Source organism: Anguilla anguilla, chromosome 5 (assembly GCF_013347855.1).
Source record: "Anguilla anguilla isolate fAngAng1 chromosome 5, fAngAng1.pri, whole genome shotgun sequence".
Taxonomy (NCBI): Eukaryota; Metazoa; Chordata; class Actinopteri; order Anguilliformes; family Anguillidae; genus Anguilla; species Anguilla anguilla.
In genome coordinates, this window is record NC_049205.1 from 26,327,004 (window position 1) to 26,353,148 (window position 26,145).

General features: G+C 39.5%; 2 protein-coding genes across 5 annotated transcripts in view; both read left to right on the forward strand.

Annotated features, from left to right (window-relative positions):
* The first annotated feature begins 2,257 nt into the window (after positions 1-2,257).
* Positions 2,258-26,145, forward strand: part of fnbp4 (formin binding protein 4) — a 145,616-nt gene continuing 121,728 nt past the window's right edge. For 3 of the 4 annotated variants that reach the window (XM_035417756.1, XM_035417759.1, XM_035417757.1), the window contains exon 1: positions 2,259-2,505. In XM_035417756.1, coding sequence (XP_035273647.1) covers positions 2,379-2,505 — 127 coding nt within the window. In that variant the 5' untranslated portion in view covers positions 2,259-2,378. Of the gene's footprint in view, positions 2,506-26,145 lie in introns of all 4 variants that reach the window. The other variant, XM_035417758.1, reaches the window with a different exon arrangement.
* Positions 14,779-17,230, forward strand: LOC118227377 (zinc finger BED domain-containing protein 4-like). The gene is made up of 2 exons (XM_035417762.1): positions 14,779-15,768; positions 15,857-17,230. The coding sequence occupies exons 1-2, from the start codon at positions 15,350-15,352 to the stop codon at positions 16,416-16,418; spliced, it is 981 nt and encodes a 326-aa protein (XP_035273653.1). The 5' UTR covers positions 14,779-15,349; the 3' UTR covers positions 16,419-17,230.

A 26,145-nucleotide genomic window follows, 5' to 3' on the forward strand; every position in this document is an offset into this window, starting at 1 on the left:
ATTTCATCAAGCGTTTCCTTAAGTCTTTTCGCTAAACATATAGCTATGATTTTATAATCATTTTGAAGAAGGGAAATAGGTCGCAAATAATCAAGTAATACTTTTTTTGCGGTTTTGGTATTAAACTTATAAGGCCTTCAGTCATGGTAGGGGGAAGACTTTCATTCTTAAAACTTTCTAAATAAACTCTATGCAAGAAGGGTGATAATTCTTTAGAAAATGTTTTGTAAAATTTGCCCGTCAGTCCCTGGACTTTTATTTGGCTTGAGTTTATCAATGGCAGTTTCTTTTATAGAAATAGGTAGGTCGCATGCGTTAAGATTATCTCTGTTGATTTTTTGACTTCACTTATAGCATCCATAAGATGTTCGATTGTTGTAATTGATTAATTTGAATCATAGAGGGATTTGTAGAAATTTTCACACATGGTTGATATTTCATTAGGGTCCTGAGTTACAGAGTCACCCTTTTTCAATTTTGTTAAGCAGTTATTTTTCTGATGGTGTTTTTCTAATTTAAAAAAGTAGTTTGAATTTTGTTCTCCCTCCTCCAGCAATTTCCTTCTGGAGCGGACAAAAGCACCTTTTGCTTGTGTCAGGGTTCGCCCGGGTCCTTCCAGCACCAGCCGCTAGATGTCACCAGCACTCCCTTATTCACTTTTGATTTCTTTCACCTGTGTCTGTCCTGATTACCCAGCCTCATTAAGTGTCATCTGTTCCACCTGTGTCTTGTTTGGTTTTCTTTATTTATTCCATGTCTTTGCACTAAAAGTTCTGCTTGTTGTTAAGTCTATTTGGTGTGTTTACTTGTTTCTTTGTTATCTGTCCTTTGTGTTCCTGTTTAAGATCTTTTTTTTTTTTTTTAGTATTAATTTTGTTAATTTTGGAGTCTCATCTCCGGTTTATTTTGTCTTCCCTTTGTTTAGCCTTAATTCAGTGTTTTTGCTGTTTTGCTTTGCATCAGTAAATCTTTATTGTTTGCCACCTCATCTCTGCCTCCGCCTCGTTGTCTGCACCTGGGTCCACTCAGTACACCGCCTCACAGCTTGTATACATTGTCAAGCTTGAGTTGTAATTCTGCCAGTTTTACTTTATTTTCCTCTGAAATATTATCTGGTAAGATGTCATTTAAATTAATGATTTCTTTGATTAAATCTGTTTCTTCTTTAATCCTTGCTCTTGTTAAGTCGGCTCCAGTTTTCATCATTAGTTTTCTAAGTTCAAATTTAAGAAGTTCCCAATTTTTTCCAAGTGCATCTTGAGTAATAGCCATATTCCAATAATTGCTTATTACCTTCTTAATACTTTTTTCTAATAAATCATTGGATAAAAGTGAGTTATGGAGTTTCCAGTATACATTGCTTTTCTTGACTTTACAATGAGCAGACAGAGTAATTTCTAGAAAAATTATTTTATGGTCAGATAGGGGAGCTGGTAAAATATCAACTATTAAAGAAGTCAACCATATGTCCTGAAATTAGCCAAAGGTCTATTTGTGATTTAAGAGAAACAATTTTGTTTTTCCAAGTGAAATCTATCTTGTTAGGGTATTTGAGTCTCCATATATCTTAAGTCTAGCCTATACATAAATTCTGTCATTTTAGAATTGGAGGCTACATGTGATTTAGCAGGCCATCTATCAATACCATCATTCAAAGTGAGATTAAAGTCTCCTCCTAATATAATTTTCATATTTGTATTTTTTTTAAATATATAGTCAATTTTGCTGTTTAATATTTCAATAAATTCTATATTTTCTTTTTTATTGTTATACCCAAAGATGTTACCAAGTAAATACAGCTCATAATTCAGTGTAATAAACAAGAAAAGAAAATGACCAAGTTGATCTGATAATGAAAATAAAACTTCCCCACTGAATTTGTGTATTAACGTTAAAACACCTGCGGAATGTTTCGTCCCATGAGAATACCACATCTCCTCACCCCATTGTGCTTTCCAAAAATTGGAATCGCTTGGCCCAGAATGTGTTTCCTGTATAAAATATGTCTGCATTTAAACTCTTTGCATAAAGAAACACTGCTTTCCTTTTTGTCTTATCTCTCAATCCCCTGACATTAAATGAAACAATATTTAAAGAAGAAATGTTGAAAGAATTAACTATTAACTTCAAAATGAGCTTAGAACCCTGAGAAAAGAACGTCCGTTCCATATCCAGCCCAGTGGTTATTTCGCTTACATTTAGCTTTCGACGCTCTATTTAATGGGGAGGAGTAAACCGGAAGTGTCGTTCCAGAAACTTCCGCTTCACCTCCCTACATTACGTTGCGCTCAGAGATAGCCTGATAGATTTAGCCATCACCGAGTTTTTGTTGCTCGTGTTATTGTGGCCCTGTACTACGGTTAAAGTGTTCAATAATTATGGGCAAGAAAACACGGACGGGAATAGGGCGTAGGACTATTTTACGGCTTTCACCGACAGGACCTCGCAGTATCACCGCAGTGGGAACCAATTCACGGGAACAAGGAACAGGTTCAGGAATTGAAGGTGAGAAAATAACGCTCAAGTATGCATGTTTTGTACGTCTCGGTACGAAATGGCGTGGCTATCAGCTTGCTATCCAACCTACAACGATTGTACATTCAACTCTACAGAAGCAAGTTAGCGTTGGCGGTGGTCTGAAATTGTTATTTTATGACAGCTATAGCGTTAGAATTATTGAGGCCATTATTTGTTTTTCTGGGAAACGTCCGTCTATCTACATAATTGGTTGGCTACATGTCCCATAGCTAACGTAACATGCGTGCACAGCGGCCCACAGGAACTAATTCCGTTACCCGATTTGAGAGGGTTTACAATTTTTGGGTCCATAGCTAGTTGGCTAACGTTACAATACCAATAGTGCCTTTTGGGTTGTCCCTACTGGGAAAAGACGTCTGGTATCATGTTGTATTTAGCTATCATATCTTATCAAGGGGAACCGTCGCTGATCGAGTATACGTCCCTGCTATCATAATTACCTCGGCCCACATCCGGCTTGTAAAGAAAAGACTCGGCAGGGTCGAAATATCGGTAACAACCTGTACTTAGTCATGTGTAAAGAATTTCCATTTTATCTTCCGGTGGTTATTTTTTTGTATTACTTTCGCAATACTTTCGTTTTTTTCTGTGCCGTCAAATATGTCGGAAGTCGCCCAGCGCTAGCATTAGCCGCTAAGGGGAACTGCCGCGATCTTTCTTCCTTATTTTGCTACATGTGGGGACATTGTAAGCCATAAAACTGGCATTAATTAAACTCTGTCGTATTTAGCTCCCTAAAAATAGACAAATGATCCCATTTACTCACAAGTCTATGTTGTAGCACATCTTCACATGTGCATTGTGGAAACACAAGCTTACCACACCTATTCGTGACCAAAATTGTTTTTATGACTGTACTTGATCCATTGTTTCTTCTCATCCACCGTAATTATTTGATTGAGTTAAGACTTGTTAAATACATTAAAATATTGTATTGATTGTATATCAACTTTACAGTGGTCGCATGATCATTATAATGGAACTTGTCTTCGGAATTCCAGTCCTCACTTTTTTTTACAGCAAGGAAAATACTATAATTTAATATTTTTACAGTACATTTCAGGAAAAGAGATGCACAAACGGTGCAGTGGCAGAATTTAAACTATAACTGGATGGCACCATCAGAAATCCAACACAAATCCCCTTGATAAAGCACTGTATGTACGCTCTGATTTGACAGATAAGCCTTCATTTACAAAATTATCAGCAATTTCTTTCAATTCAGCTCCCGAGCTCGCAACTTGTGTATCTCTTTGCTACGTTTTCTGGTTTTTTTTCTGTTGTCCACTTTTTGTGTTTTTGTAAGGTTTATAAGGCATTTTGATATGCTTAGCTGTAGCTAGGACTCCTCTTTGCTCTCTTCCTCAGCTAGCTTTCTGACCTTACAAATAGACACGTGACATAGGACAATAGCATACACAGACATATTTCACAACAACCTTTGAATATCAGAAAATCCCAGTACTACCGGATAAATTATCACAAATTGTTTATTGAATATCTGAAACAATATGTTTTTGCAGAATGGGCATATTGGTTAAGTTTGACATGATCACAGACTATTGTACAAAGAACGTGTACTAACCATGACAGACTATTGTACAAAGAACGTGTACTAACCATGACAGACAAGTTTGCTTATTGAATCATACATAAAACAGAAAACACCTGTGAAACATTGTATTTTGTGATGTTCAACGTGTGACTCAAATGTACTTAAGAGCTCCTGCAAGAATGTCCTTTTTTCATGTGAATTACTGCTAGTTATGAATAGGGTTGCAAAGGGTCGGAATATTTCCGATAAATTTCCAGAAATTTTGGAAGGGAAGTTACGCTCGGGAATTTTGCACCATTTCAATATAAAAATCTTTTTAACCTTTTAATAGTGAACTTATTTGTGGGGGAATACACAAAAAAAAAGCAATACTAGGTCTTATGGCATGTTTTGGTTAAAATGATTCACATTTAATTGAATTGTAATCATACACTGCATTCAGCAGCGCACTCTTCCATCACATGTACTGATAATTTGCCAGCATCCCTTTAAAGGTGCAGTGCGTACAATTTAGTGGCATCTGGCGGAATGGACTTGGCAGAAATGGAATATAATATTCATAAGTATGTTTTAATTATTGTATAATCCCATGAAAATAAGAATCGTTGTGTTTTTGTTACCTTAGAATTAGCCCTTTATATGTACATAGGGAGTGGGTCCTCTTCCACGGAGGCTTCCATGTTGCACCACCATGTTTCTACCAGAGGCTGTAAAAAATATGGACAAATCTACTGTGACGTCACTCATTGACTCTCCGTGGGTCTCTAAAACACGTTTTGAAACTCAATGGCGAGCGTGGCCATATTGTCTATTTGGAGCCAAAACCATAGAGTTAAGTTCTGTGATTTTCACAATGTGATTGACAGTCCGGTGCGGAAAAGCCCATCAACCTGAACCAACGATTGCAGAACAAACTTGAGGCTAGCTGACTGTCTGCCGTTATGTTTTAAAATATAGGCTATTATCAAATGTTTACGGAGTTTAATTTCCATCCATGACAGTACTGTCATGTAATCACGTTATATGTAGCTATGACATTAATAATACAATTGTGTTCAATTATCTTCAATTTATGTTTCTCAGCAAAACAAATATGCTTAGCTAGCATATCAGCTTGCCAGTGAGCTAGGTAGGCTATCCGTGGTTAGCTCATGCAATTATAACAGTATGAACCACAGGGGAAGAACATCGACTACACTGATGGTCAGTCAATCAGAGATGTGTAGGCTACTGGTGATTTGACTAGGCTAATTTTCGTATAACTGTCTGGTAGACCTACTGTTAACCGAGCAAGTAATTGTCGTAGGTTTTCGCCACAGTCAGTTAATGAGCCAGTAACTCAGGGTTTCCCCCAGAAAAGTTGTTAGGCCCGGTGGCAAATATCTTTTGACACATATCTGGGCACATTTCAACAACAACAAAAGAAATTAAATTAAAATAAATAATATCAAGGTTTTTGCACTCTAAAAAAAAAAAAAAAAAAAAAGCTGATTCAAGTCCTGATTGGCTACTGAATCTTACAACAAGCTTTGGAATGCTGGGCACATGTAAACATTTAAAAAACTGGTTAAAAAAGGTTTTTTGGCTTTTACCTTTCCTCCTTGACATTATCCCTAAATGGCACAAAGTAAGTATCTGTGTTACTGTTTGGCTAGCTAGCTAAGTTAGCTACATGACCACGTTGTCAGAAAAGTTTGTCCAACCGTGAAACCTGGCTGACTTGTTTACATTTTGGACAGTTGTGGCTCCTCCGTAAATCAATCGTTGTTTCCGTCGCAGCACTTTAGACACAAGTAATATCGAGAAAATCCTTAAATTTCTTCTTATCGTGAAGAGTGTCTGACCCTTAACCGTAGCGTTTTTTCCCGAAAGATGGTATTTCTAGATATATCCTCATTTTGCCGCTGTGTTAACACATTTTCACGGTTGCCGGTCAGGCACTATTCACCATAAGAAGAAATTTTAGGATTTTTACGATATTAATTGTGTCAAGTGCTGCAATGGAAACAACGATGTATTTACTATGTAGCCACATCTGTCCAAAATGTCAGGTAGTTTTCACGGTCGGGAAAAATTTTATGACAACATTGTCGTGCACATCAATGTCATCAAGCTAACGTTGTTAATAAACAAGTGAAGTTGTTATTTCGATGGCAATGAATAAGTCATGTAATGTTACAATATATCGAATGTTTCATTCATGCTACTATTTTAATGTTACCTACACACTGCTTAAGTTAATATAAAAAGAATGTACGTACTGACGAGATGAAGTGATAACGCAGTTTGTAACAAGGTTAGTTAGCCTACTAAATAAGAAATGGTGGCTTGCTAGGTAACGTTAGCTTGTGTTAGTTGGAAGCGTCAAGTGTTGAACGTCACTATGCACAATGAGGGTAAAGAACACTGATCTCAGACCTGCTTTCCTACAGTGCGTTCACGTTTTAACCAACAGATGTCGCTAGTGAGCTTTTCAACCGAGCTACCCCACTGTAACTGTAGTTTAAAAAACATCTTAAAAATACATTTAAAAAATAAAATAAAATTCCCCGATGCTTAGGCCCGGCGGGGGGTCAACTTAGGCCCGGCGGGCCGCTTGGCTTGCAATACACTGGCGGAAACCCTGGTAACTGCTACTCCATCGTCGTTTGTGGTGTTCACTTGCTGGGTGACGCTGGCTGACCGATCGTTCGCAAGTCACTTTTTACCGAATAAAAATTAACACTGTCAGCGGTGATTAACAAATCTACGAAGTATTTTAATAACTGATCTGCAGGAGTGTAAATATGACAACGCACTTTGTACAACAAGTTTTCCACCTGGTGCATGAAGACAAAAATAACGTACATTGAATTGCTAATTATTATTAGGCTATTATTATTTTTTTCTTGTAGATCATCAAAACCAATGGAGAAAAGCCAATATACGCAAGGAGCCCCCAGGACCGATTCTGAGAACCACTGTCTTAAATGCTGTTGTTGGTCTCTTAAATGCTAAAAACATGTTCCTTTCTAAATGCCAGTCTTACAAAGATGGTTAATTTCGTTAAAGTCTGTGTGTGTGTGATTTCATTGTGTGTTGTATGTTATCCAGAAAATAAACCTTAAGACTCTTAATTCGCTTTGTGAAACTGAAATCGGGATTATAGTAGCTTTGTCACATGCGTGAAGCATGGCCCAGGTAGACATTTACGGAATGTACACGACTGACAAGCCGTCAAACACGTTTGACAGATTGAATACTTGCCAGTTAGGGTTAGCTAGCTAGTCAAATGGCTTGGTAGCCGAAGTTGCAAACTGTTTTAGCATAGGCTACTGGACTACCAAATATAGCAAGCTGATTACGCTTTCTGCCAACTAATTATTTGGTTAAGTAGGCTAAAGGAAATAGTAAAAATGACTCGGCTACCGAAAAACTTCAGAGGAGGATTATTTTATGGTTGTCTAGTGCAGCTGTAAATAGCACACGCCATAATGAAATCACTACGAAATGGGATGCCTGCATTTTTCGCACAGGTGGACCGTGGTTGGAGCCACAATGTCAAGGCCAAGAGGTGCCACCTCCCACCCTAGTGACCATAGACAGTAGCCCCTACTGTAGCTTAGTCCTCTGCAGTAATCAGGAAGTGACGTAAACTGTACCTCATTGGTCCACAACAAATATTATAACAGTGCCCAAATGACACAATAAATCATGAAATCGACCCATGGACAGTCATAAGACGAATAAAATGCACATTGTGACTATTTGTTCTCATGAGAAAAAATTATTGACTTTGTATTTAATAAAGTGGACCTACTTCTTTCGTTTACACTGTGGCTCAGCGAAGTGTCAGCTCAATAATGCACGTGACCGCGCTGCTTTTATAAAGCACTGCAATGAATATGCTATTCGTTTTGTTTTCATGTCATCGTCGCAATCTTTTGGACTAATTTGGTGATTGTTTGACAACAGCAGTCCTATGCCACATACGCTGTTTAGAGACCAACGGAGGAACGAGCATTGAAAAGTTTGAAAGATAGGCGTATTGGATATTCTTTATGGCTTTGAAAGTTGTGCTTGGACTTGGATACCATAGGCCTATTTCACATTTCCGGGTATGAAAACCGGATGTAGGGGTCTCTCATTTCCGGTTATCTTAACAGCCACCAAAACAATGGCAGCGACGAAGAGCGACCAGTTTTGTTGCGTTCCCCTGTGTACCAATTCGAAGAAGAATTTATTTGCCCTTTCACAGCTTTCCCACAGATGTGCTCCAAAATAATAAGAAAACTTGCTAGGTAGCATGACTGTTGCAAACTAACTCATTACGATAGCTAGCTAGTTAGCTACTGCTTTGTGAATCAATACGATTACACTCGATATTAAACTTTTCTCCTCACATACATTTGGGTCCAGAAGTCTGAGTCCACTACCAACTCCTCTGTTTTTTATCGTTCATTAAGAACAAACGCAGTTTCAGTCATGTGGTATTTGTTACTCAGAAATGTCATTAGCTAGCTAGCTAGCAGTTAGCTAGCTATATTTTATGTTATGATTAGCAAATTACGTTTTAGCCAGCTAGCTTGTTAGCAAGCACATATTTGGATATTCAATGTGGAAACTGCAGATGCACGTTTATTTTAGTTGTAATTACAAAATGTATTGACGGACATCGCGACAAGCCTACTTAAGATATATCAGCTGATTTTTAAAATGTGTGGGTAGTTTTCATCAGCGATGAAAACAAACAGCTCGGTAGTGAACTGAACACCATTACACAGGCGATCTGACAAGCAATATAAATCTTTATTAGAACAAGTACAGCACAAACAACATGTCACAAAATAGTAACGGTAGTACAAAACTTAGTTCAGAGATATTTCACTTCGGTATAACATAAGTAATTTTGTGGAGCCTAACGCATTGTACTAACATAGCTTTGCCTCCCCTGCTGACCGTCAACGTTAACAGAATCGCTTTTCCTCACAGTTGTCAGGCTCCCTATTCATTCATTTTCGGGACAACCGAGAGGAACAGAGACGCTGTTAACGGACAGCAGATGTTGCTTCACGCTACGAAAACACAATGGAGTCGTCTCCAGAAAATAATTTATGTCGAAATTAAATATCTCTAATCGGCTAACTTGCTGTGGTTAGCAAGCTAACTATTTAGCTTTCTGGCGATCCAGAGCTAACGTTATACTTACCTTCATAACTGAATATAAACTTCTCAAAAAAGAATTTATAGCCCTTGTCTAGTTTGGACCGCTTAACATTCACTGGCAATGCTTCTACAATGCGGATAACATCGGACAGTGAACTTTGGCAGAGCTATTAGGGACTGTGAGAACACACATCGCTGTTTAGGCTCAATTTTTTGCTGTCAGAAATGGACTTGCGTCCGTAGCAACGGTAACCGGAAACAAAGTATCCCTATATCCGGTTTTGGTCGCCATCTTGTGAAATAGGCCTATTACCAGACTACGGTTTCCGATTGAGGAAAGGATGAGTAGATAATGCATTTTTTCCGCCATTTGGACCTTTCAAGTTAACGTGAGGATTCACATTTAGAAACGATTAGATTTGGTGTTCTTGTCTTTCTGAAATGGGTCGCGATATGCGCCACAGCCGTCATCCATCTGGCTTGTAGGCTACAGCTCGCTAGGCTTAGGCTATGTTTTTAGCATCTTATACCACCGAAGTATCTCCAATATCTTCCGTTTGTTTTGTTTGTGCGCGTATATTTTGTTCATTTTGAGCGTATAACAGTAGCCTAGGTATCCAATCACGTTCAGTCGTCATCAACACTTCAAGTCATGCGCACAAGATGTAATGTCTTTTGGTGAAAAGTAATAAACATGTTAATTTTCAATTAATTCATTTCTTCATTTCCCTCCATTATTTCTCCTAACCCCTGAACATATTTCAGGCACAGAAATTTTCCTTGCTTTCAGCCCTGGTAATACCACACATGTTGTTTACAGCGTTGTCGCCCTTTTTAATACAGTCTGGCTTGATTGACAATCCATTTATTCAGTAGGTGAGAGTATAAGCTTTCTAACGATGTATAACATGTCTAATTTTGCTTTTAGAATAGCGTTTCATTGGTCCGCGTAATCGAAGGGTTGTTATCATTGCATTCACTTACTCATTCACTCTGTGGTAGCAGTAAAATACGCTGCACCTAACGAAACGTTAACAATTTTTCGTAATTTCTTGGAAAATACTATTATTATTGAGGACTTCTGGGCATAGCTAAGCCATATGTTTGCTGATAGACCTAGCTGACATCGTTTTCTAGTATAAGACCGAAGCGGATAGAAATATCATTGATTTACTCTGTCTCTGTCTCTATCTGTTGAAAATAGATAAGATTTCATCATTGCTATGTAAGTATTACTGCTCAAAATATTTCGGTTATATGCGTTATTTTTTAAATTGAGTGTCTAAGTAGGTTAGTGGTATTTTATGAGGATATTTCACACTGTAATGTAAGCATTAGTTAGTAGTGTAATAGTTTTTGTGACGCATCATGTCTTTCTCTGTTTTACCATGCAAAGCAGCTAACGTTAGCAAGAAAACGCTACCACAATGTGGAACAATTAACAATCATAATCACTATCTTACTTGTAAACTATGACCTATAGTTTTACAGACTAAATAACTAAATAAAATTTATAAATCTATCAAGGAACCTCATCACTTGACACTTGGCTACTCGATGCTGTCGTAGACGATGACTTCATTTTTGGAACTTACAGGCCACCATAGCTTCTCCTACGTCATTGGAAAGGGAGGGGTGAAGGGAGGTGAGGGGGGGTATTCAGTTGGTTGCAATCTGCAACCTCACCGCTAGATGCCACTGAATTCTACACACTGCACCTTTAAATAGGAATTCAGTAAAATTACAACCCTCTGCATGCACAGTGCATTCTCCCATCACGTGTGCAGCCCACATTACTGCCAACACTACCGCACTGTCTGAGCCAAAGGACTACATGCTTTCAGGTAAGTTTTGATTATATTACTGGAGTGAATATATTTTATATTTTTATGATATTTCAGTTAACCGGCAGATAGTAGCCTAATGCAAAGTACACAGGTTATACCTTAACACCTTCTGCTAGCTAGCTGTTACCATGTGATGTAGCTTGATTGAACATGCTAATTGAGGAGATTTAATTAATCTATTTCCATTCATTCTTTATTGTAAAACATTTATTTTATAAATGAGTTGTTCACTTTAACCCCTAAGGCCTATTCTGAATTGTTATTTCGTTATGTTTTGTTTTCGTCATGGAAAAAGGGGTCGTAACAAAAATTTTTCGTTGATGAAATTAACGCCGTCTGATAAGTAGGATACATTTATCGCTGTGAAGGGGCATTGAGACGTCGTATAAATATTGGTAATTATGGACAAGCAGTTGGCTTCTCTTCAAAACTTTCCGTCTTTGGTCATGTAGTGTGCTGCCGACGTCACTTAGCACTACTCACGGTATACTGCTCGTCACTAGAACCGCGGGGTCAACCCCTTGCGCGGTAAAATGGAATGTATTTTGTTAATGTTTATTCCACATGTCTATCATTCCACATTTGTTGGCAGTAAAAACAGGATAGCAACAGTGCCACATTACTTTACATTTATTTAGCAGATGCTTTTATCCAAAGCAACGTACAAAAGTGGACAACTACAAAACACAGGTTCAATAAGGTATAATACCAGGGTTTTCCCTACTATAGAAAGGCTTAGGCACAGCGCCTAAGTGATTTTTCGGAGCGCCTTAAGCCGAATGAACGTAAAAAGTCATTTAGGCGACATATCAGAATGAGTGTAAAAATAATGGTGATGCGCTGACGAAAAAAAAACGGAGAGGTGGCTTTATGGTTTTAAACACTCCGCGCTATGATGGCATTATAAATAGAAGTGGGTGATTGACAAGCGTTTTTATGTTTTTATGCATATAGGTTAAATGCATTTACAGAATATCGCGCTTTTTCCCCAAAGATGGTATTTCTCGATATAATTGTGCCACCGTGTTAACACATTACTACGGTTGCGGGTCAGGCACTCTTCACGGTAAGAAGAAATTTTAGGATAGCGCTTCCGATTTTGCTTGTGTCGAAAGTGCTGCGACGGAAACGATTTACCCACTAGCCACATCTGTCAAAAAATGTAAACAATAGGGTTGAGCCGAATACTAGGATGAAACGAGTATCCGGTGCGGATAATGTACTTTTTACGAGCATGAGTACCATCCGAGTAAAATGTGTCTATCCGTACTCGTGGTGAAGGAAAATCATCATTGGGTAGCTGTGTCCAGTGTCCACATCGTTCCGTGATAGGCCAGCCAGACACAGAGCTCCTCCTCTACACAGAGCCTATACATTGTATGCAGGTTTTCATGCCTTAATTGAGTCCAATTACGCATTCAGCCATATGCGTTTAACTGCACTGAAGCACAGAATATAAGAAAATTTTTATTTAGACAATGCGGGTCACCATAGACGTCGGGTCACCATTGTGCACAAACCTGCATCCCTAATTCAGCAAATAATTTAACTAATTATATAATCAAGATCTGAGGCTGGAATGAAAACCTGCATACACACGGCCCTCCATGGCAACGAGTTTGACACCACTGCTATACAAAGTTCACTGCTGTGCTGCGCCCACACAATACAAAACAATCTTGCCATCGTAACAGCCACTCTGTCTACAGGGATCTATTATCTATTGTCATATATTTTGACATTGACATCCTAGCATTCTTCTACATCCACTGTACAAATGCAATATCACTTTTGTGCACATTTAGACGTTGTCACTCACCTGAAATCACAACACATAGCCTACATTACATCGTGGTTAGCCAACTGTAACCTGGCGCGCTCTGTCTACTACTGTCTTCACACCATCAATTCATTAAAAAAATAAATAAATTATAAAACCAGAGTAACGATAACAGCGTCTTTTACTGCTAGAGTGAATGCGTAAGTGAATGCGATAAGAAGATTTTCGGTTAACTATAAAATGCTATTCCAGAAGCAAAATTAGACATGTTTTACATCGTTAGGAAGCTTATACTCTCACCTACTGAATAAATGAAATGTCAATCAAGCCAGACTGTACTAAAAAGGGTGACCATGCCGTAAACGACACGTGGTATTACACACAGCTATTTTGTAAGGTACCCAGACATCACAAATTCGCGTATATTTCACAAAACGGATTGTCCAAGACAATGTATGACCACGCAGTCTCAAAAGGGACATCTCTACGCGTAAAACCAACGGTAAGGTTGTATATTTATTCCATTTTTTAAAACTTTGTCTCGTTTATTTTGTTATTCAGTGAGCAGCGTTTTGACTGCTGTATTGGCATATCTTAGGGCTATTGTCAGGGTTTATCTTGTTGCTATGACGGAATACGATTTTTGAGTGGTGAAAGAATATTTTTATGAATGCCCAGATAGACAATATTGTCCATTAGCTGGGTTGGGAGGGTGTAGTTGCAGATGAGACTGCAGGGAGGGGGTGATGCGTGTTAAACACACGACCAGAGTGACAATGGTGGCACTGCAAAACTCCGTATTTGGCATAGTTGTCATGTATAGTCTACTAATGAAACTAAAACAAGGCGTTTCTGTTATTAACTCATACTTTGGTTGCAGTAGCACTGAATGTCTGAGTTCAGTAATCTCGGCGTGCCGGCGTGCCAACCACTGGGGGCTTTGCGCTGGTAAGAGGTTAAAATACCAACTTCCTGGTAGGTCCCGCCCACTTCCAGTTTAAGCCCTGTCCATTCCGAGTACGGATACGGATACAGATAATTTAGGTGGTTGAACAGATACAGATACGGATAATGGTGTACTCACTCATCCCTAGTAAACAAGTAATCCAGTTTTCACGGTCGGGAAAATTTGCATGACAACGTTAGCCAGCGATGCTAGTTAGTTGGCGTTACATAAAAATACCTCGATTGAACTAACGTTAGTATCTAACGTGGCTTGGTAGCTAAATAAAGTTGAACTGTGTTCACACGTAACGTCTTTTTTCTGATGAAAACCGCTGGTCAAAGCATTTTTTCATATATTAAAAAAAAAAAAACGCTGTTCCAAAATATAGTTGAGAGCGTCTAAGCCCTCTGAAAACCTAGGGAAAACCCTGCAATACTAATTTTGTACAGCTATTTATAGCCAAGAACACAGTTCAGTTCACGCAGTGAACATTATTCTGACCTAACTTATGCCAAGCCAAACTAGGGAGAAGAACAAGCTACAATATTAGGACAAATACAAATTACAAAAAGTGCTGGAATGGGGGTACATGTAACATGAGTGTCATGAAAGGAGGGATTTAAAGTGAAATGTTTCACAGAGTGGTGACAGTTAATCCAGGTATAATCTGAAGAGATGCGTCTTCAGACCACAGCGGAAGATGGGTAGTGAGTAGGGATGGGCATGGTTACACTGTTAAACGTGTAGCCTACACAAAAAAAATTCATTATCCGTTTAGGTGCGCAATACACCGGTTACACAGAATTAAAATTCATAGTCAGTGATGTACTGTAAAATATATACATGGGATACATTACCTATGTATAACCATTCCTTATTTTTAAAAATCACTTTTAAATGCAAATTCATTATTTTTAAAACAAAAGATAACAGTTAGTCTGCATCATTTAAAAAAGGGGGGGAAACTGGCACGCAGGCAACTAGAATGACGTGAACGGCAGTTTTCAAAAGCAAAGACAAACGTGGGAGCTGGTAAAATGAGTGGTGCAAAAGCCTGTGTCTGGAATCATTTCACAGAATGGAGAAAACTGTTAAATGCACACTTTGCAATACGATACTAAGTTATAAAGGACAGGATCGATGAACAGCCATCTGCGAATGAAACATGGCGACGATGTGCAGTACGGAGCAGCAGGAGCTAGCCCAACCCAAACTAGAATAAGTAATTTTGTGGGGTGCTCCCAACAGAGAACGGAGAAAATTAGCAAGCTGATCGCACCGATCATCCAAGACACACGACCATTAAGTGAAGTGGATGCACCAGGCTTCAGGTCTCATCAACTACGCAGAGCCTTCATACTCAATCCCAAGCTGTAGAGGGATAACAGCACGGATTCAGCACTTGTATGATAGCGAGGAAAGGAAGTCTCAGTTAGCGCAACAAGAACACGTAGCAATAACTACAGATTATTGGACAAGTCTCGCCGTAGAATCGTACAGCACAGTTGCTGTACACTACTTGGGACAGCACCTGGAAAATGCAAGGTGGGGTCATCAAAACAACTGCAATGCCAGAACGACACACTGCTGAAAATATAGTGGCCCGTTTGCATGACATAACGAAAGAGTTCAGAATACAGAGAAGAATTGTAGCATGTGTGCATGACAGTGCATCAAATATGATGGCTGCTGGACGACTGTGCGAGTGGGAGGATGTATCGTGTTTTGCGTATACATTGCAACTGTGTGTGAATGCTGGGTTTGACCAGTCTGGACTGAAGATGACCATAGCAGCAGCTAGCAATTTGGTGCATTTTTTCCATCGCAGCACCGTGGCTTCGGCTGTCCTAAAAGTAATACAAAAACAGTTTGACGCCCCAAATCATGCCCTGGTCCAGTCTTGCTGCACCCGCTGGAACAGCATTTACTTCATGTTTGAGTGTCTCGCTGAGCAAAGGTGAGCCGCTTGAGATTCCCCCTTTTTTAAAGCTGCTATATAAATAATAATTATTATTATTAACAACAAAAATATGCATATATTGTAGGTGGCCTGTTTGTGCTGTGCTAAGCAATCAAGATGTTATGAAGAAGGGCGACGGAAGACTGCTTGAGATAAAAGACCGGGACTGGCAGAACGTTCATGCCATGGTTCCTATATTAAAACCCTTCCAAATCGCAACAGAGGCAATGTCATTGAAGCAAAACGTTTCCATCTCGTCTGTGTACCCAATTGTTCACAGACTAATTTCAAATCACCTGGTGACGAGTGAAAGTGAAGCAGCACCAGTTAGCAACTTCAAAGAAATCGTGCTTTGGGAGCTACACAGAGGATTCAAGATGAACAGTGACATGCCAGGAAATCCACTGATGATTGCAACAGCCCTCGATCCACACAATCATCTTTCCTTCATGGCGCCTGCTCTTCGTAATGAAGTTTACGGCAACGTCGAGGATTTAATTCAAACCGTCACAGCTGTCAACAGTGAAGACACCAAGTGCAATTCACCAGAAAAATGCCAAAGGAACCATCCGCCCGCCTCAGCGCTTTCCTTCCTCCTTGGTGAACAGTATGGCGTCGGACTCTTGAGTCAGCATGGGACGATCTGAAGAAGAGATGATGAAATACTTCAAGGAGCCAGTTGAAGATCTTCAAGCAGACCCCAGTGATTATTGGAGAAGAAACCAGGATAGATTTCCTGCTCTGTCGAAGTTGGCAAAGAAGCATCTTTGCACACCCGCAACCTCTGTTCCTTCTGAACGAGTGTTTTCGGATGCAGGTCTGGTGGTCAACAAACTACGAAACCGCCTATGGCCACAAAATGTAGATATGCTACTATTCTTAAAAGCCAATCTGAAATGCACAGATATTGAGTAAAATTCCAGTCACAATCGGCGCTATATGTTAGAATAAAGACTTTTTTTGTTTATTTACTAGTTACATTTCACAAGAGCACGGACAGTGTACGTTATTTGTTTAATGCGTTTCTAATAGTCTAAGCCTGACCTTGAGTTAGAAATTGTTCCAAAATACGGGGGTCACTTTTTGTGACGTGCACTTTATATCCAGTTGAATATATGATTTACATATTTCGACTTAAAGTATGCCTCTGTTTAAAGGTACAAATTAAATTTAAAAAAAGGCAAATGTCATTCAACAACTGTTAAGTTGAAAAAAAGTTAAGATAAACAGCAATTATGATGCTACTCGGTCTGTTGCAATTTAAAAGTAAAGTGGTAATGAATTTGAAAAAATAATTTTATCATGATTTTTTTTTCACTTTAATTTTGTAACAGTCATTATTATTAAAATGCCGTGGTTAACCATTCAACCGGGCTAAAATTCCAATGGGTACATGTGTACTAAATTGAGCCCAAACACCCATCCCTAGTAGTGAGGGAGAGGTTTGAAGAGGGACAGTGAGTTTGTTCCACCACTGGGGAGCTAGGGTGGAGAAGCTCTGTGATCCCTTTACTTGGGTGGGAGGGGGTGCAAGGCGCCCTGCTGCTGCAGAGCGGAGTGGTTGAGCAGGCGTATACAATCAAATCATGTCCTGCAAGTTGTCAGGGGCCGTCCTGTTGGCTGCAATGTAGGCAAGGGTCAGGACTTTGAACCTGATCCTGGCAGAGACCAGTAGCCAGTGGAGTGACCTCAGCAGAGGAATGACATGGGAGAATTTGGGAAGGTTGACGATGAGTCGGGCAGCAGCATTTTGAATCATCTGTAGTGGCTGTATGGCACAAGCTGGCAGGCTTGCAAGGAGAGAGTTGCTGTAATCATGGCGGGAGGTCACCATAGCCTGGACAAGCAGCTGAGTGGAGTGCGTAGTCAGGAATGGTTGAATCCTCCTGATGTTGTACAGAAGGAATCTGCAGGACAGTGATGTTGCCTTGATGTGCTCCTTGAGGTCCAGCTGATCATCCAGGACCACCACCAGGCTCTTTGCAGAGTGAGAGGCAGTGACTGTGGTGCCATCAACCGTGATTGAGAGCTCACGTAGTAGGGAGGTCTTGCATGGGAAGAACAGCAGCTCAGTTTTGTTGAGGTTGAGCTTCAGGTGGTGGCTGGCCATCCAGGTTAAGATGTCAGCCAGGCAGGAAGATATTTTATCATCAACCTGTGAGGCAGAGGGGAGGAAAGAGAAGAAGAGTTGCGTGTCGTCTGCATAACAATGATAGGAGAAGCTGTGTGAATTAATAATTAAACTAAGAGATTTGGTGTATATGGAGAACAGCAGAGGACCCAGTTCAGATCCCTGTGGTACTCTTGTAACAAGGGGATAAGGAGCGGAGGCAGACCCCATCCAGGTGACCTGGCAGGACCTATCTGCAAGATAGGAAGCAAACCAAGACAGGGTGGTCCCAGAAATGCCCATCTCAGAGGAGTATTTTGTAGTTGACCGTGTTGAATGCTGCAGACAGATCAAGGATGATCAGGACAGAGGAGAGGTGTGAGGCTCTTGCAGTGGCGAGTGCCTCCGTCATAGCCAGGAGGGCAGTCTCTGAGTGCCCGGATCGGAAGCCAGACTGGTGAGGGTCTAGCAGGTTGTTCACTGGAAAGGCAAAGGAGTTCTGGATTTTAGCCACCTTGCCTCCGAAGGCGGCCAGAAAGTCATCTGCGGAACGGAAGAGGGAGATGGGGGTGGAGGAGGAATGAGGAGGGAAGAGAAGGTGGACAATAGTTTACGTGGATCAGAGATGCATACACTGATCTTTTATTGGAAAAAATAGGTTTTAGCTGATGTGAGGGCAGATGTGAAAGTTGTCAGCAGGGTTTGATATGCTGTCAGGTCATCAGAGGATCTGGATTTCCTCGCTTTCTCTCTGCAGCCTGCAGTGATGTTCTGCTGTAGTGTAGTGACTCAGTCAGCCATGGGCAGGGGGGTGAAGAGTGTGCTGGTTTGGAGACGAGGACAAAGTGAGTCGAGGGACTGGGAGAGGCATGAGTTGAGGGTGGAGGTAGCAAGGTCAACTGGCATTGTAGAGAAAGAAGCAGGAGGAGGAAGTGTAGAGAGAGCAGTGGAGATGAGGGAGGATTGTGACAGAGTAGAGAGATTTCTCCTGAAATTTACAGGGATGAGCTGTTAGAGTTGTGGGGGAGCTAGTAGGAGAGGGAGAAAGAAAGAAGTGGTCTGAAACATGGAGGGGCATCACTGAGTTGTTATAGCAACGTCAGTAGAACCGCTGTTGAAAATTTGACGTTATTTGACTGCAACATGGTCCGACAATAAGGACTGCCCGATTGCCCAGGACAACTAAAAACATGCGTCGGGCTAGTTGAACCCATCACTGACATGCCCGATCGGACAGTGAAATACAACCGCTAAAAAAAAGGCTAGCGTAGCTGCTCCATCTCTCTCGTGAAAATCCCGTGGGGAGCAAAACATCAGTTGGTTACTTTGTAACAACAACACTAACATAGGAACAACAAAAATTAACCAATCAAAGTACAATAGAATGTTGCTAAAGGCTACTGGCGGGAAGGAGTACAGAGTCTGTCACACAGTCAGAAGAGTACAACGAAACAGAATGGACAATCCAAAATGCACCTACGAAAACCATAAAAGGAAACGAGAGTTTCTTAATTTGTGGAAAATGCCATATACTTGGCTTGAAAATGATGCGGCTATACCTGCAATGTACTTCACTGTGTGCAGACTTTTTCTGACCAGGGCGGACAAAAGCAGTGCTTTTTATATTGGTACAAATAGCTACCGAATTGACAGCATCAAAAGCCACGGCAGCTCATTACCACACCTGGCTTATGTAACAGCCAAGAAAAGAGCCGATAATCCAGGGACAGGGCTCATGGACATTCACATACGGCGTGTGAATCAGGAAGCCAATTCCAAGATGGCAAAAATAATAAGAACAGCATATCACATTATCAAGCAAGACCTGCCATTTTCAACATTCAAACACTTGCTATTGCTCCAGGAGGGCACGTAGACTCATGTAACACATGCAAGAGGGGGCATGAAATGAACGCTTTTGCCGAGGCTTTGACGGCCACTTCCGTAAAATAAAGTTTTTCTCAAACAAAGTTTTTTTTAACCAAAGCTTTTTTTGTGTTTTATGTTGGTTTCCTGTGGTACAGCGCTACTCTAATATTTGGGCAAGTAGAAATTTTGTGTGGGCAAGTGGATTTCTTTACCACTTGTCTGATGGGGCAAGTGGAGAAAAAAAAACCTTACCGTTGGGCCCTGTGCAATTTTTAGACAGCAACTGGATGCGCAGTCAAAGGATATCGAGCAAGGCAAGAGATTGATGAACTGACCAGGAGAAACACATTGTGAAAACTGTTTCTTACTGTTGCTAACATTAGCTAGCTTGCTTGTTATTGTTTTTTGTCCTAGCTTATATCTTTTCATTCATAACAGTAATCTTCTTGGCATTCCTGTAGCCTAACTGGCTCTGGTTGTAGCCAACTGATTCTCTATTGTGAATGTGAGAAAGATCTGTCACACATCACAACAGAAGTTCTTGGAGTAATTTTTATTTAAAATGACAAATTATAGTAGGTCAGAATGGAAACCGAGATGGTGTGATTATATCTTGCCAGCAACCTGCAAAAAAGTGCTGTAGCTATGGGCTCTCTGTCTTATCCCAGTTTAACCCCTGTGTATAAGCAGTGGCTCGTGAAAACTTTCTCTGGAGCCGCAAACAAACTTTTAATGTGTCCCAAACATTATGGAGCTCATTGTATATTCTATGCATGAAACGTTGGAAGAACCATGCATTTAAAAAATTTTAGGATGTGGGCCAACCGGATCAATGACTCACTTTCAGATAGTTTTTCATCTGCCCCAGTTTATCAACACCAGTCAGAACGGGGGCAGTTGACAGTGAATTATGCTGAGCCATTTTTATGGTAGGTTCTGAGTTTCTGTGCAAACGCGCGAACACACGCTGGTATAATGAAACAATGATGGCAATACATATATAGTCCACTTCGTTCCGTTGCTACCATAACATAACAAACTATCTTGTGTCTACAGCTGCAGTTTCTCGCTGCAATTACTAATATTGAATATAGGCCTAAACAAAAGACGCAATTTATGCTGTACTCTGCCAATGTCTAAATAAATAATACGGTACTCTGAGCGTAGGAAGCAGGTAGCATGATGGCAAGTTGATATTTCGTTTTTTGCTACTAAAAGTTTGTTAGTAAAAGCTTTGAGAGGATGAATCATTACTTTTCTTTGGCATGGATCCATTTGAAGACAATATCAGGTGAGTTCGTTTAGTCTTTAAATTTGTCATTATACTGAGAGAAATCGTATTCTCAACATAAGCTTAGGGTTGTAACTAGGTAGCTGTTTCGTAGGTGACTTAGTTAATGCACTTGTCTTAACTATTGCGTGTATTTTTGCATAGACTGCGTTGTTGCTGTTCTTGTTTGTGTTAGTGTTAATCAGTTTAACCTTGAACTGGGTCCATGTTGAACTATGCGGTTGTTCCCTGCACTTGGAACGGTACTTCTCTCTAGGGTTTTCGACACACTTGTTTCTGATTATGATTATACACTTTGTTGTACGTCGCTCTGGATAAGAGCGTCTGCCAAATGCAATATTCCGTAGCAACAAGATAAACCCGACATTAGCCCTACAATATGCCAATACAGCAGTGAAACCGCTGCTCACTGAATAACGAAATAAGCGAGACTAACATTTTTAAAAATTATACCATGTCATTCTACAGTCAATATCTGGGACTAAACATTGAATAAATATACAATCTTACCATTGGTTTTACACGTAGAGATGTCCCTTTTGCGACCGAGTGGTCATATATTGTCTTGGACAATCCGTTTGTGAAATATACGCGCATTTGTGACGCCTGGTTCGGCTACCTTCAAGAATAGCTGTGCGTAATACCACTCCTGTTGCTTACGGCGTTGTCGCCCTTTTTAGTAAAATGTGGCTTGATTGACAATTAATTTATTCAGTAGGTGAGAGTATAAGCTTCCTAACGATGTATAACATGTCTGATTTTGCTTTTGGAATAGCGTTTTATCGGTCAGCGTAACCGAGAATTTTCTTATATGCCAGTGTCTAAATGAATAATACGGTAGGCTACTCTGCGAGCAGCACGCAGGTTGCGAGTTTATATTTCGTCTTTTGTTTCGTTTTTTCTCAATGTCATATTTATTATTTGAAATGTGTATTTATGTGTTATTATTCTATCTGTCTTTGAGGCACTCTGAAATGTGCATTCTCTGCTAAGCTGAGCAATGGATTTGGAATATGTGTCTGACGTAGTGTTGCACGGTATACCAAAACTTCAGCACTTTCTCGGTACTTAAAAAAAAAAAAAAAAAAAAAAAAGAAAGAAAAAAAGAAACGGTTCGGTATTAGAATATTCCGAAGTTCAGTAGTTTTGAGTCAAATGTAAAAGCCAGGGAAATTTATCTCCCGCATTACTGATTTAGAGGATGGAAAGTGTAATTTGTCAGAATCTTTGCAAGATGGCAGTAGCATCTAAGGTTGGCAAGTGAGGTGACGCACGCTTGTGCATTCTAGCTTAGACTCAGTTCACTTCAGTAGCAATAGCTGTTCTAATTTGTAAATATTTTATTATAGGAAGATGCTGTATTGTTATTGAAATATAGGCCTACTGTTTTTAGATCTATCTTAAAGTGAAAGACCTGTTTACAGATAATTTACTTTACAATTGTTTAATTTTTGAAATATATTTAATATATTTTTCTATTGTTTAGTGTTGTAACACTATAGGCCTATGCTTATTAATATGTTGAACAGGCTTCAACTTAAAGGTTGTTAATAAACCAGGTTTTTAATAAACTAAGAATTGTATTGTTAGGTACTCAGTATTGAATCAATATTGTTTCAGTATCGAGTATCGTAATACTAAACCTGGTATCGGTATGGAAGTCCAAATTTTGGTATCATGACAACAGTCATGACAACACTACTGTGACGCCTTTTTTAGTTACAGCATGGAAGCGCTGCAGCTGTACATACACGCCGGGCCATATATGTGTTATGACATCCCATCTAAGTGTTACGACATCCCACCTAAAGCCGCGTTTCCACCGCAGGAACTTTACCCCGGAACTAGGAACCTTTTGAGGAACTCAGTGCGTTTCCACCGCAGGAACTAGGGTCTAAATTTAGTTCCGGGGGCTTTATTTTACCCCCCAAAAAGTTCCTGCTCGGGGGGTAGTACTTTCCGAAAGTACAGGAACCTTTTGGGTGGAGCTTGCAGCGCTGAACATTTCTGATTGGTCGAGTACTCGCAGCATTTTTTTGTTTGTTTTCAGCCGCCATGTTTAAAAATATGCAGCCGCAAACCAATTTATTTTCATAATAACTTCAAATCAAACTTGTATGTTATGCGGCGCAGTAGCCTAGTTTTGGTTATAGCCTGCCAACGTCTTGGAATTAGCCTATAACGTGTGCTCTTCTGTTCTTTTCTTGCTTTAGTATTTGTTTTATAAATTTTTTTTATAAAAAGCATTCGTGCTGGGACCGCATATTACGTACCAAAACATTCAAACGGATTAATTCGGTTGCTGAATATTCTCTTCCGGATTTTCTTTGTTAGCCCGTTGTAATTGACTCAAAACGTTTGATACAGTTATGTGAGGTATGCGGTAGTTCTGCGTAATTCACATTGGTGATACAGTAAAAGCAAACTGGAAATCACCTTCCGCACTTTTTGTCAGGGTAAAATAACAGGTTAATTCTAGTAATCGTCCCTTTAGCTTTTTCAGACTGCCGTAATTTTACTCTGCCATTCTTCAATTCCACAAAAAGACCAGGAAGACTATGGACTAATTTATGGTGCATGGTTCACATCTGGAGGGCACACTTCGCTGCTCGGCTAGCAGTAACTTCGAAGGAAAGCAAACGGTGGCTGTACCACTACTAATTTAAATTTTCAAGTCCGAGTTTTCGTTCTATTCTTGTCATTTTGTGATTTGCGATATGGAATTGACCATGAGAAAGTAATCAAACAGCAAATTGTTTACAACGTGTGCATGTTTTCTGATGTTGTTGCCAGTTATACATATAAATGTGAATGCATTCGGTCGCTTCGGATGTCAAGACATGAAAGCGAATGTTCGCATAAAAACATAATGAATGTGTTTGAGAGGATATATAAAACAGTTACAATCTGACTATTGGCCTGTTATATCCTATTTGTTGCATAACAACGGTCCAAGTTCAACTACCAACGACAGTTTTCCTTGACAACGGTAAAATAAGCCCAAACGGCTGCAGAAGAATATTTCAATTGCAGGTGATTAAATCGATAAAAAAAAATAATACAAAAGTAACCATATATAATCATTGTTGGTAACCCGTTGTATATAAGTGGAATAAACCCCTCTGGGCTGTCCCGGTTATTAGAAAATAATGTAGGCTACTTCGGTGGTAGTATGGGGTTACAGAAGAAATCATAGGACAGATGGACCGACGACAACATCGTTTTTTCATACGTCAGTGGGCGAATTTGCCTGATCTTCGCGGGACTTTAGACCGCGGTGGAAACGCAGACAACCATGGGCTGAAGGAACCTTTTAGTTCCTTGAAAAGTAGTTCCTGGGACTAAAAGTTCTGGGTAATTTGGTGGAAACGCGGCTTAAGTGTTACGACATAGTCAAGAAAAACAGCAAATTAGGTAATTTTTTTGTGTTTGATCAGATGTCATGCCTCCAAAATGTCATTCAGCAACATATTTTATTTTTACAAATAAAATCAATTTCATAATAATGTCATAATAATGCATAGTGACACTGTCAATGTCACACTATTTAAAAATAATACCTATTAAGAAAAGTAAATCTTAAAACCTATAGGCTATATGAAATATTTAGCATTTTACTGTTACTGTCTCCAATATGGTAGCAATTTTCCAATGCAATTCTTATAAAAAGTTAATGAGAGAGAATTTCCCAAAAATCAATTTCTTTGTTAAAGTTAAGTTTCATCATGAGTGTTGTGGTAAAGCAATTAAATGTTTTATATTTTTCAACTAATTATGACTATGTTATCCTGTGACGGATTTTGTTTTTCTGAATGACACATTGTCATTTAGGACAGAATTATCTGTAATATAACTATCAATAGTTGTGTAAGCCTACACTTTCATAAATGGGAGGTGTAGGCCTAAATATAAAGATACACATCTCCCATATTTGTTGAACTGTGAATGGTTTAATGACATTTAAAAAGCAGATGATTTTGCGGATTTCACAATACATTGGAGTCTCAGAACATCAATTCGTTGAAACGTTAAAAACTTGAAATGATTGTCATAAACAGACTCACCATCTCTGAACCTCTTCATTTTGATCTATGCAATTGAATGACAATAAAAAAAAATCCTGCTTTTCTGTAACTTTAAGCTGCATATAACAAGGTACGTACAAACATAGTTTCAATTTCATATAAACAGGTGAGCCTCTGAACCTGTTTTCATTTTGAGCTATGCAATTGAATGACGTCCATCTTGCTTTCTCCGTTGATAGCTACAAATCAATAACAACATGTATCTGTTTATTTATTTATCTATCTATCCATCCATTCATTCATTTATAGCGGTAATAGTAGTGATCATTCTTCATCTTTATTGTAAATTATGCACCCAATGCAGTTATGTAGTGGTACTCTGCTCTGTGCATTTGGACCAAAATACAGGGTTGTACATATGGCAGTCCCCAGGGGAGCCATAAGAGGGGCCGGGGGGACCTAGGATGATTCCAAGGGCCCCTGAAGAGACAGGGGCCCTCAAAAATATTGTATCATTGATATATTGTATCATATAGGAGGGGCGGCCCAATATAATACCCTTTTATGGGGCCCACAATTTCTAGCCATGCCCCTGGCAGGCCCTATACTGATTGTGGCTACTTATACATGGTATATCTGGCCCTTTTCCTTGTTAGCCTCTCTTCCCTTGCAACAGGATCTGCCCTCATCTTTGCACGGTAGCGTGCACACCTCTCTTTGTTTGTCGAAGGCATCTGTTAAAATGTTTAAAAATATTTAAAAATGGAAAAAAATAATTCAGCATAGTGTATTAAGTGGTACAAATTGCATAATATGCTAAAGAAATCAATTGACATCAGAGAAAAGTAAGCTAAATCCATGGAGTCATTCAGCAACATCGATGACATTTTGGCGAAGTTATTTCGCTGAATAACGAAATCCATTTCACTGAATGACAAATTTCATACATTTCCATTCCTAACAGGTAGTTGCTTGGCCACCTATTTACAACCATGACCTTGACCTTCACTGTTTTTTCATTTTTCATTTTTAATATTCTGTGGGAAAATGCTGTCTATACTTTTTAAAATGGAAAACTA

Bases quoted from the DNA above. Each gene is read 5' to 3' on its own strand.
- LOC118227377 (XM_035417762.1), top strand. From the start codon at position 15,350: ATGCAAGGTGGGGTCATCAAAACAACTGCAATGCCAGAACGACACACT. The intron at 15,769-15,856 runs GTGAGCCGCTTG...CATATATTGTAG, and splicing joins GAGTGTCTCGCTGAGCAAAG to GTGGCCTGTTTGTGCTGTGC.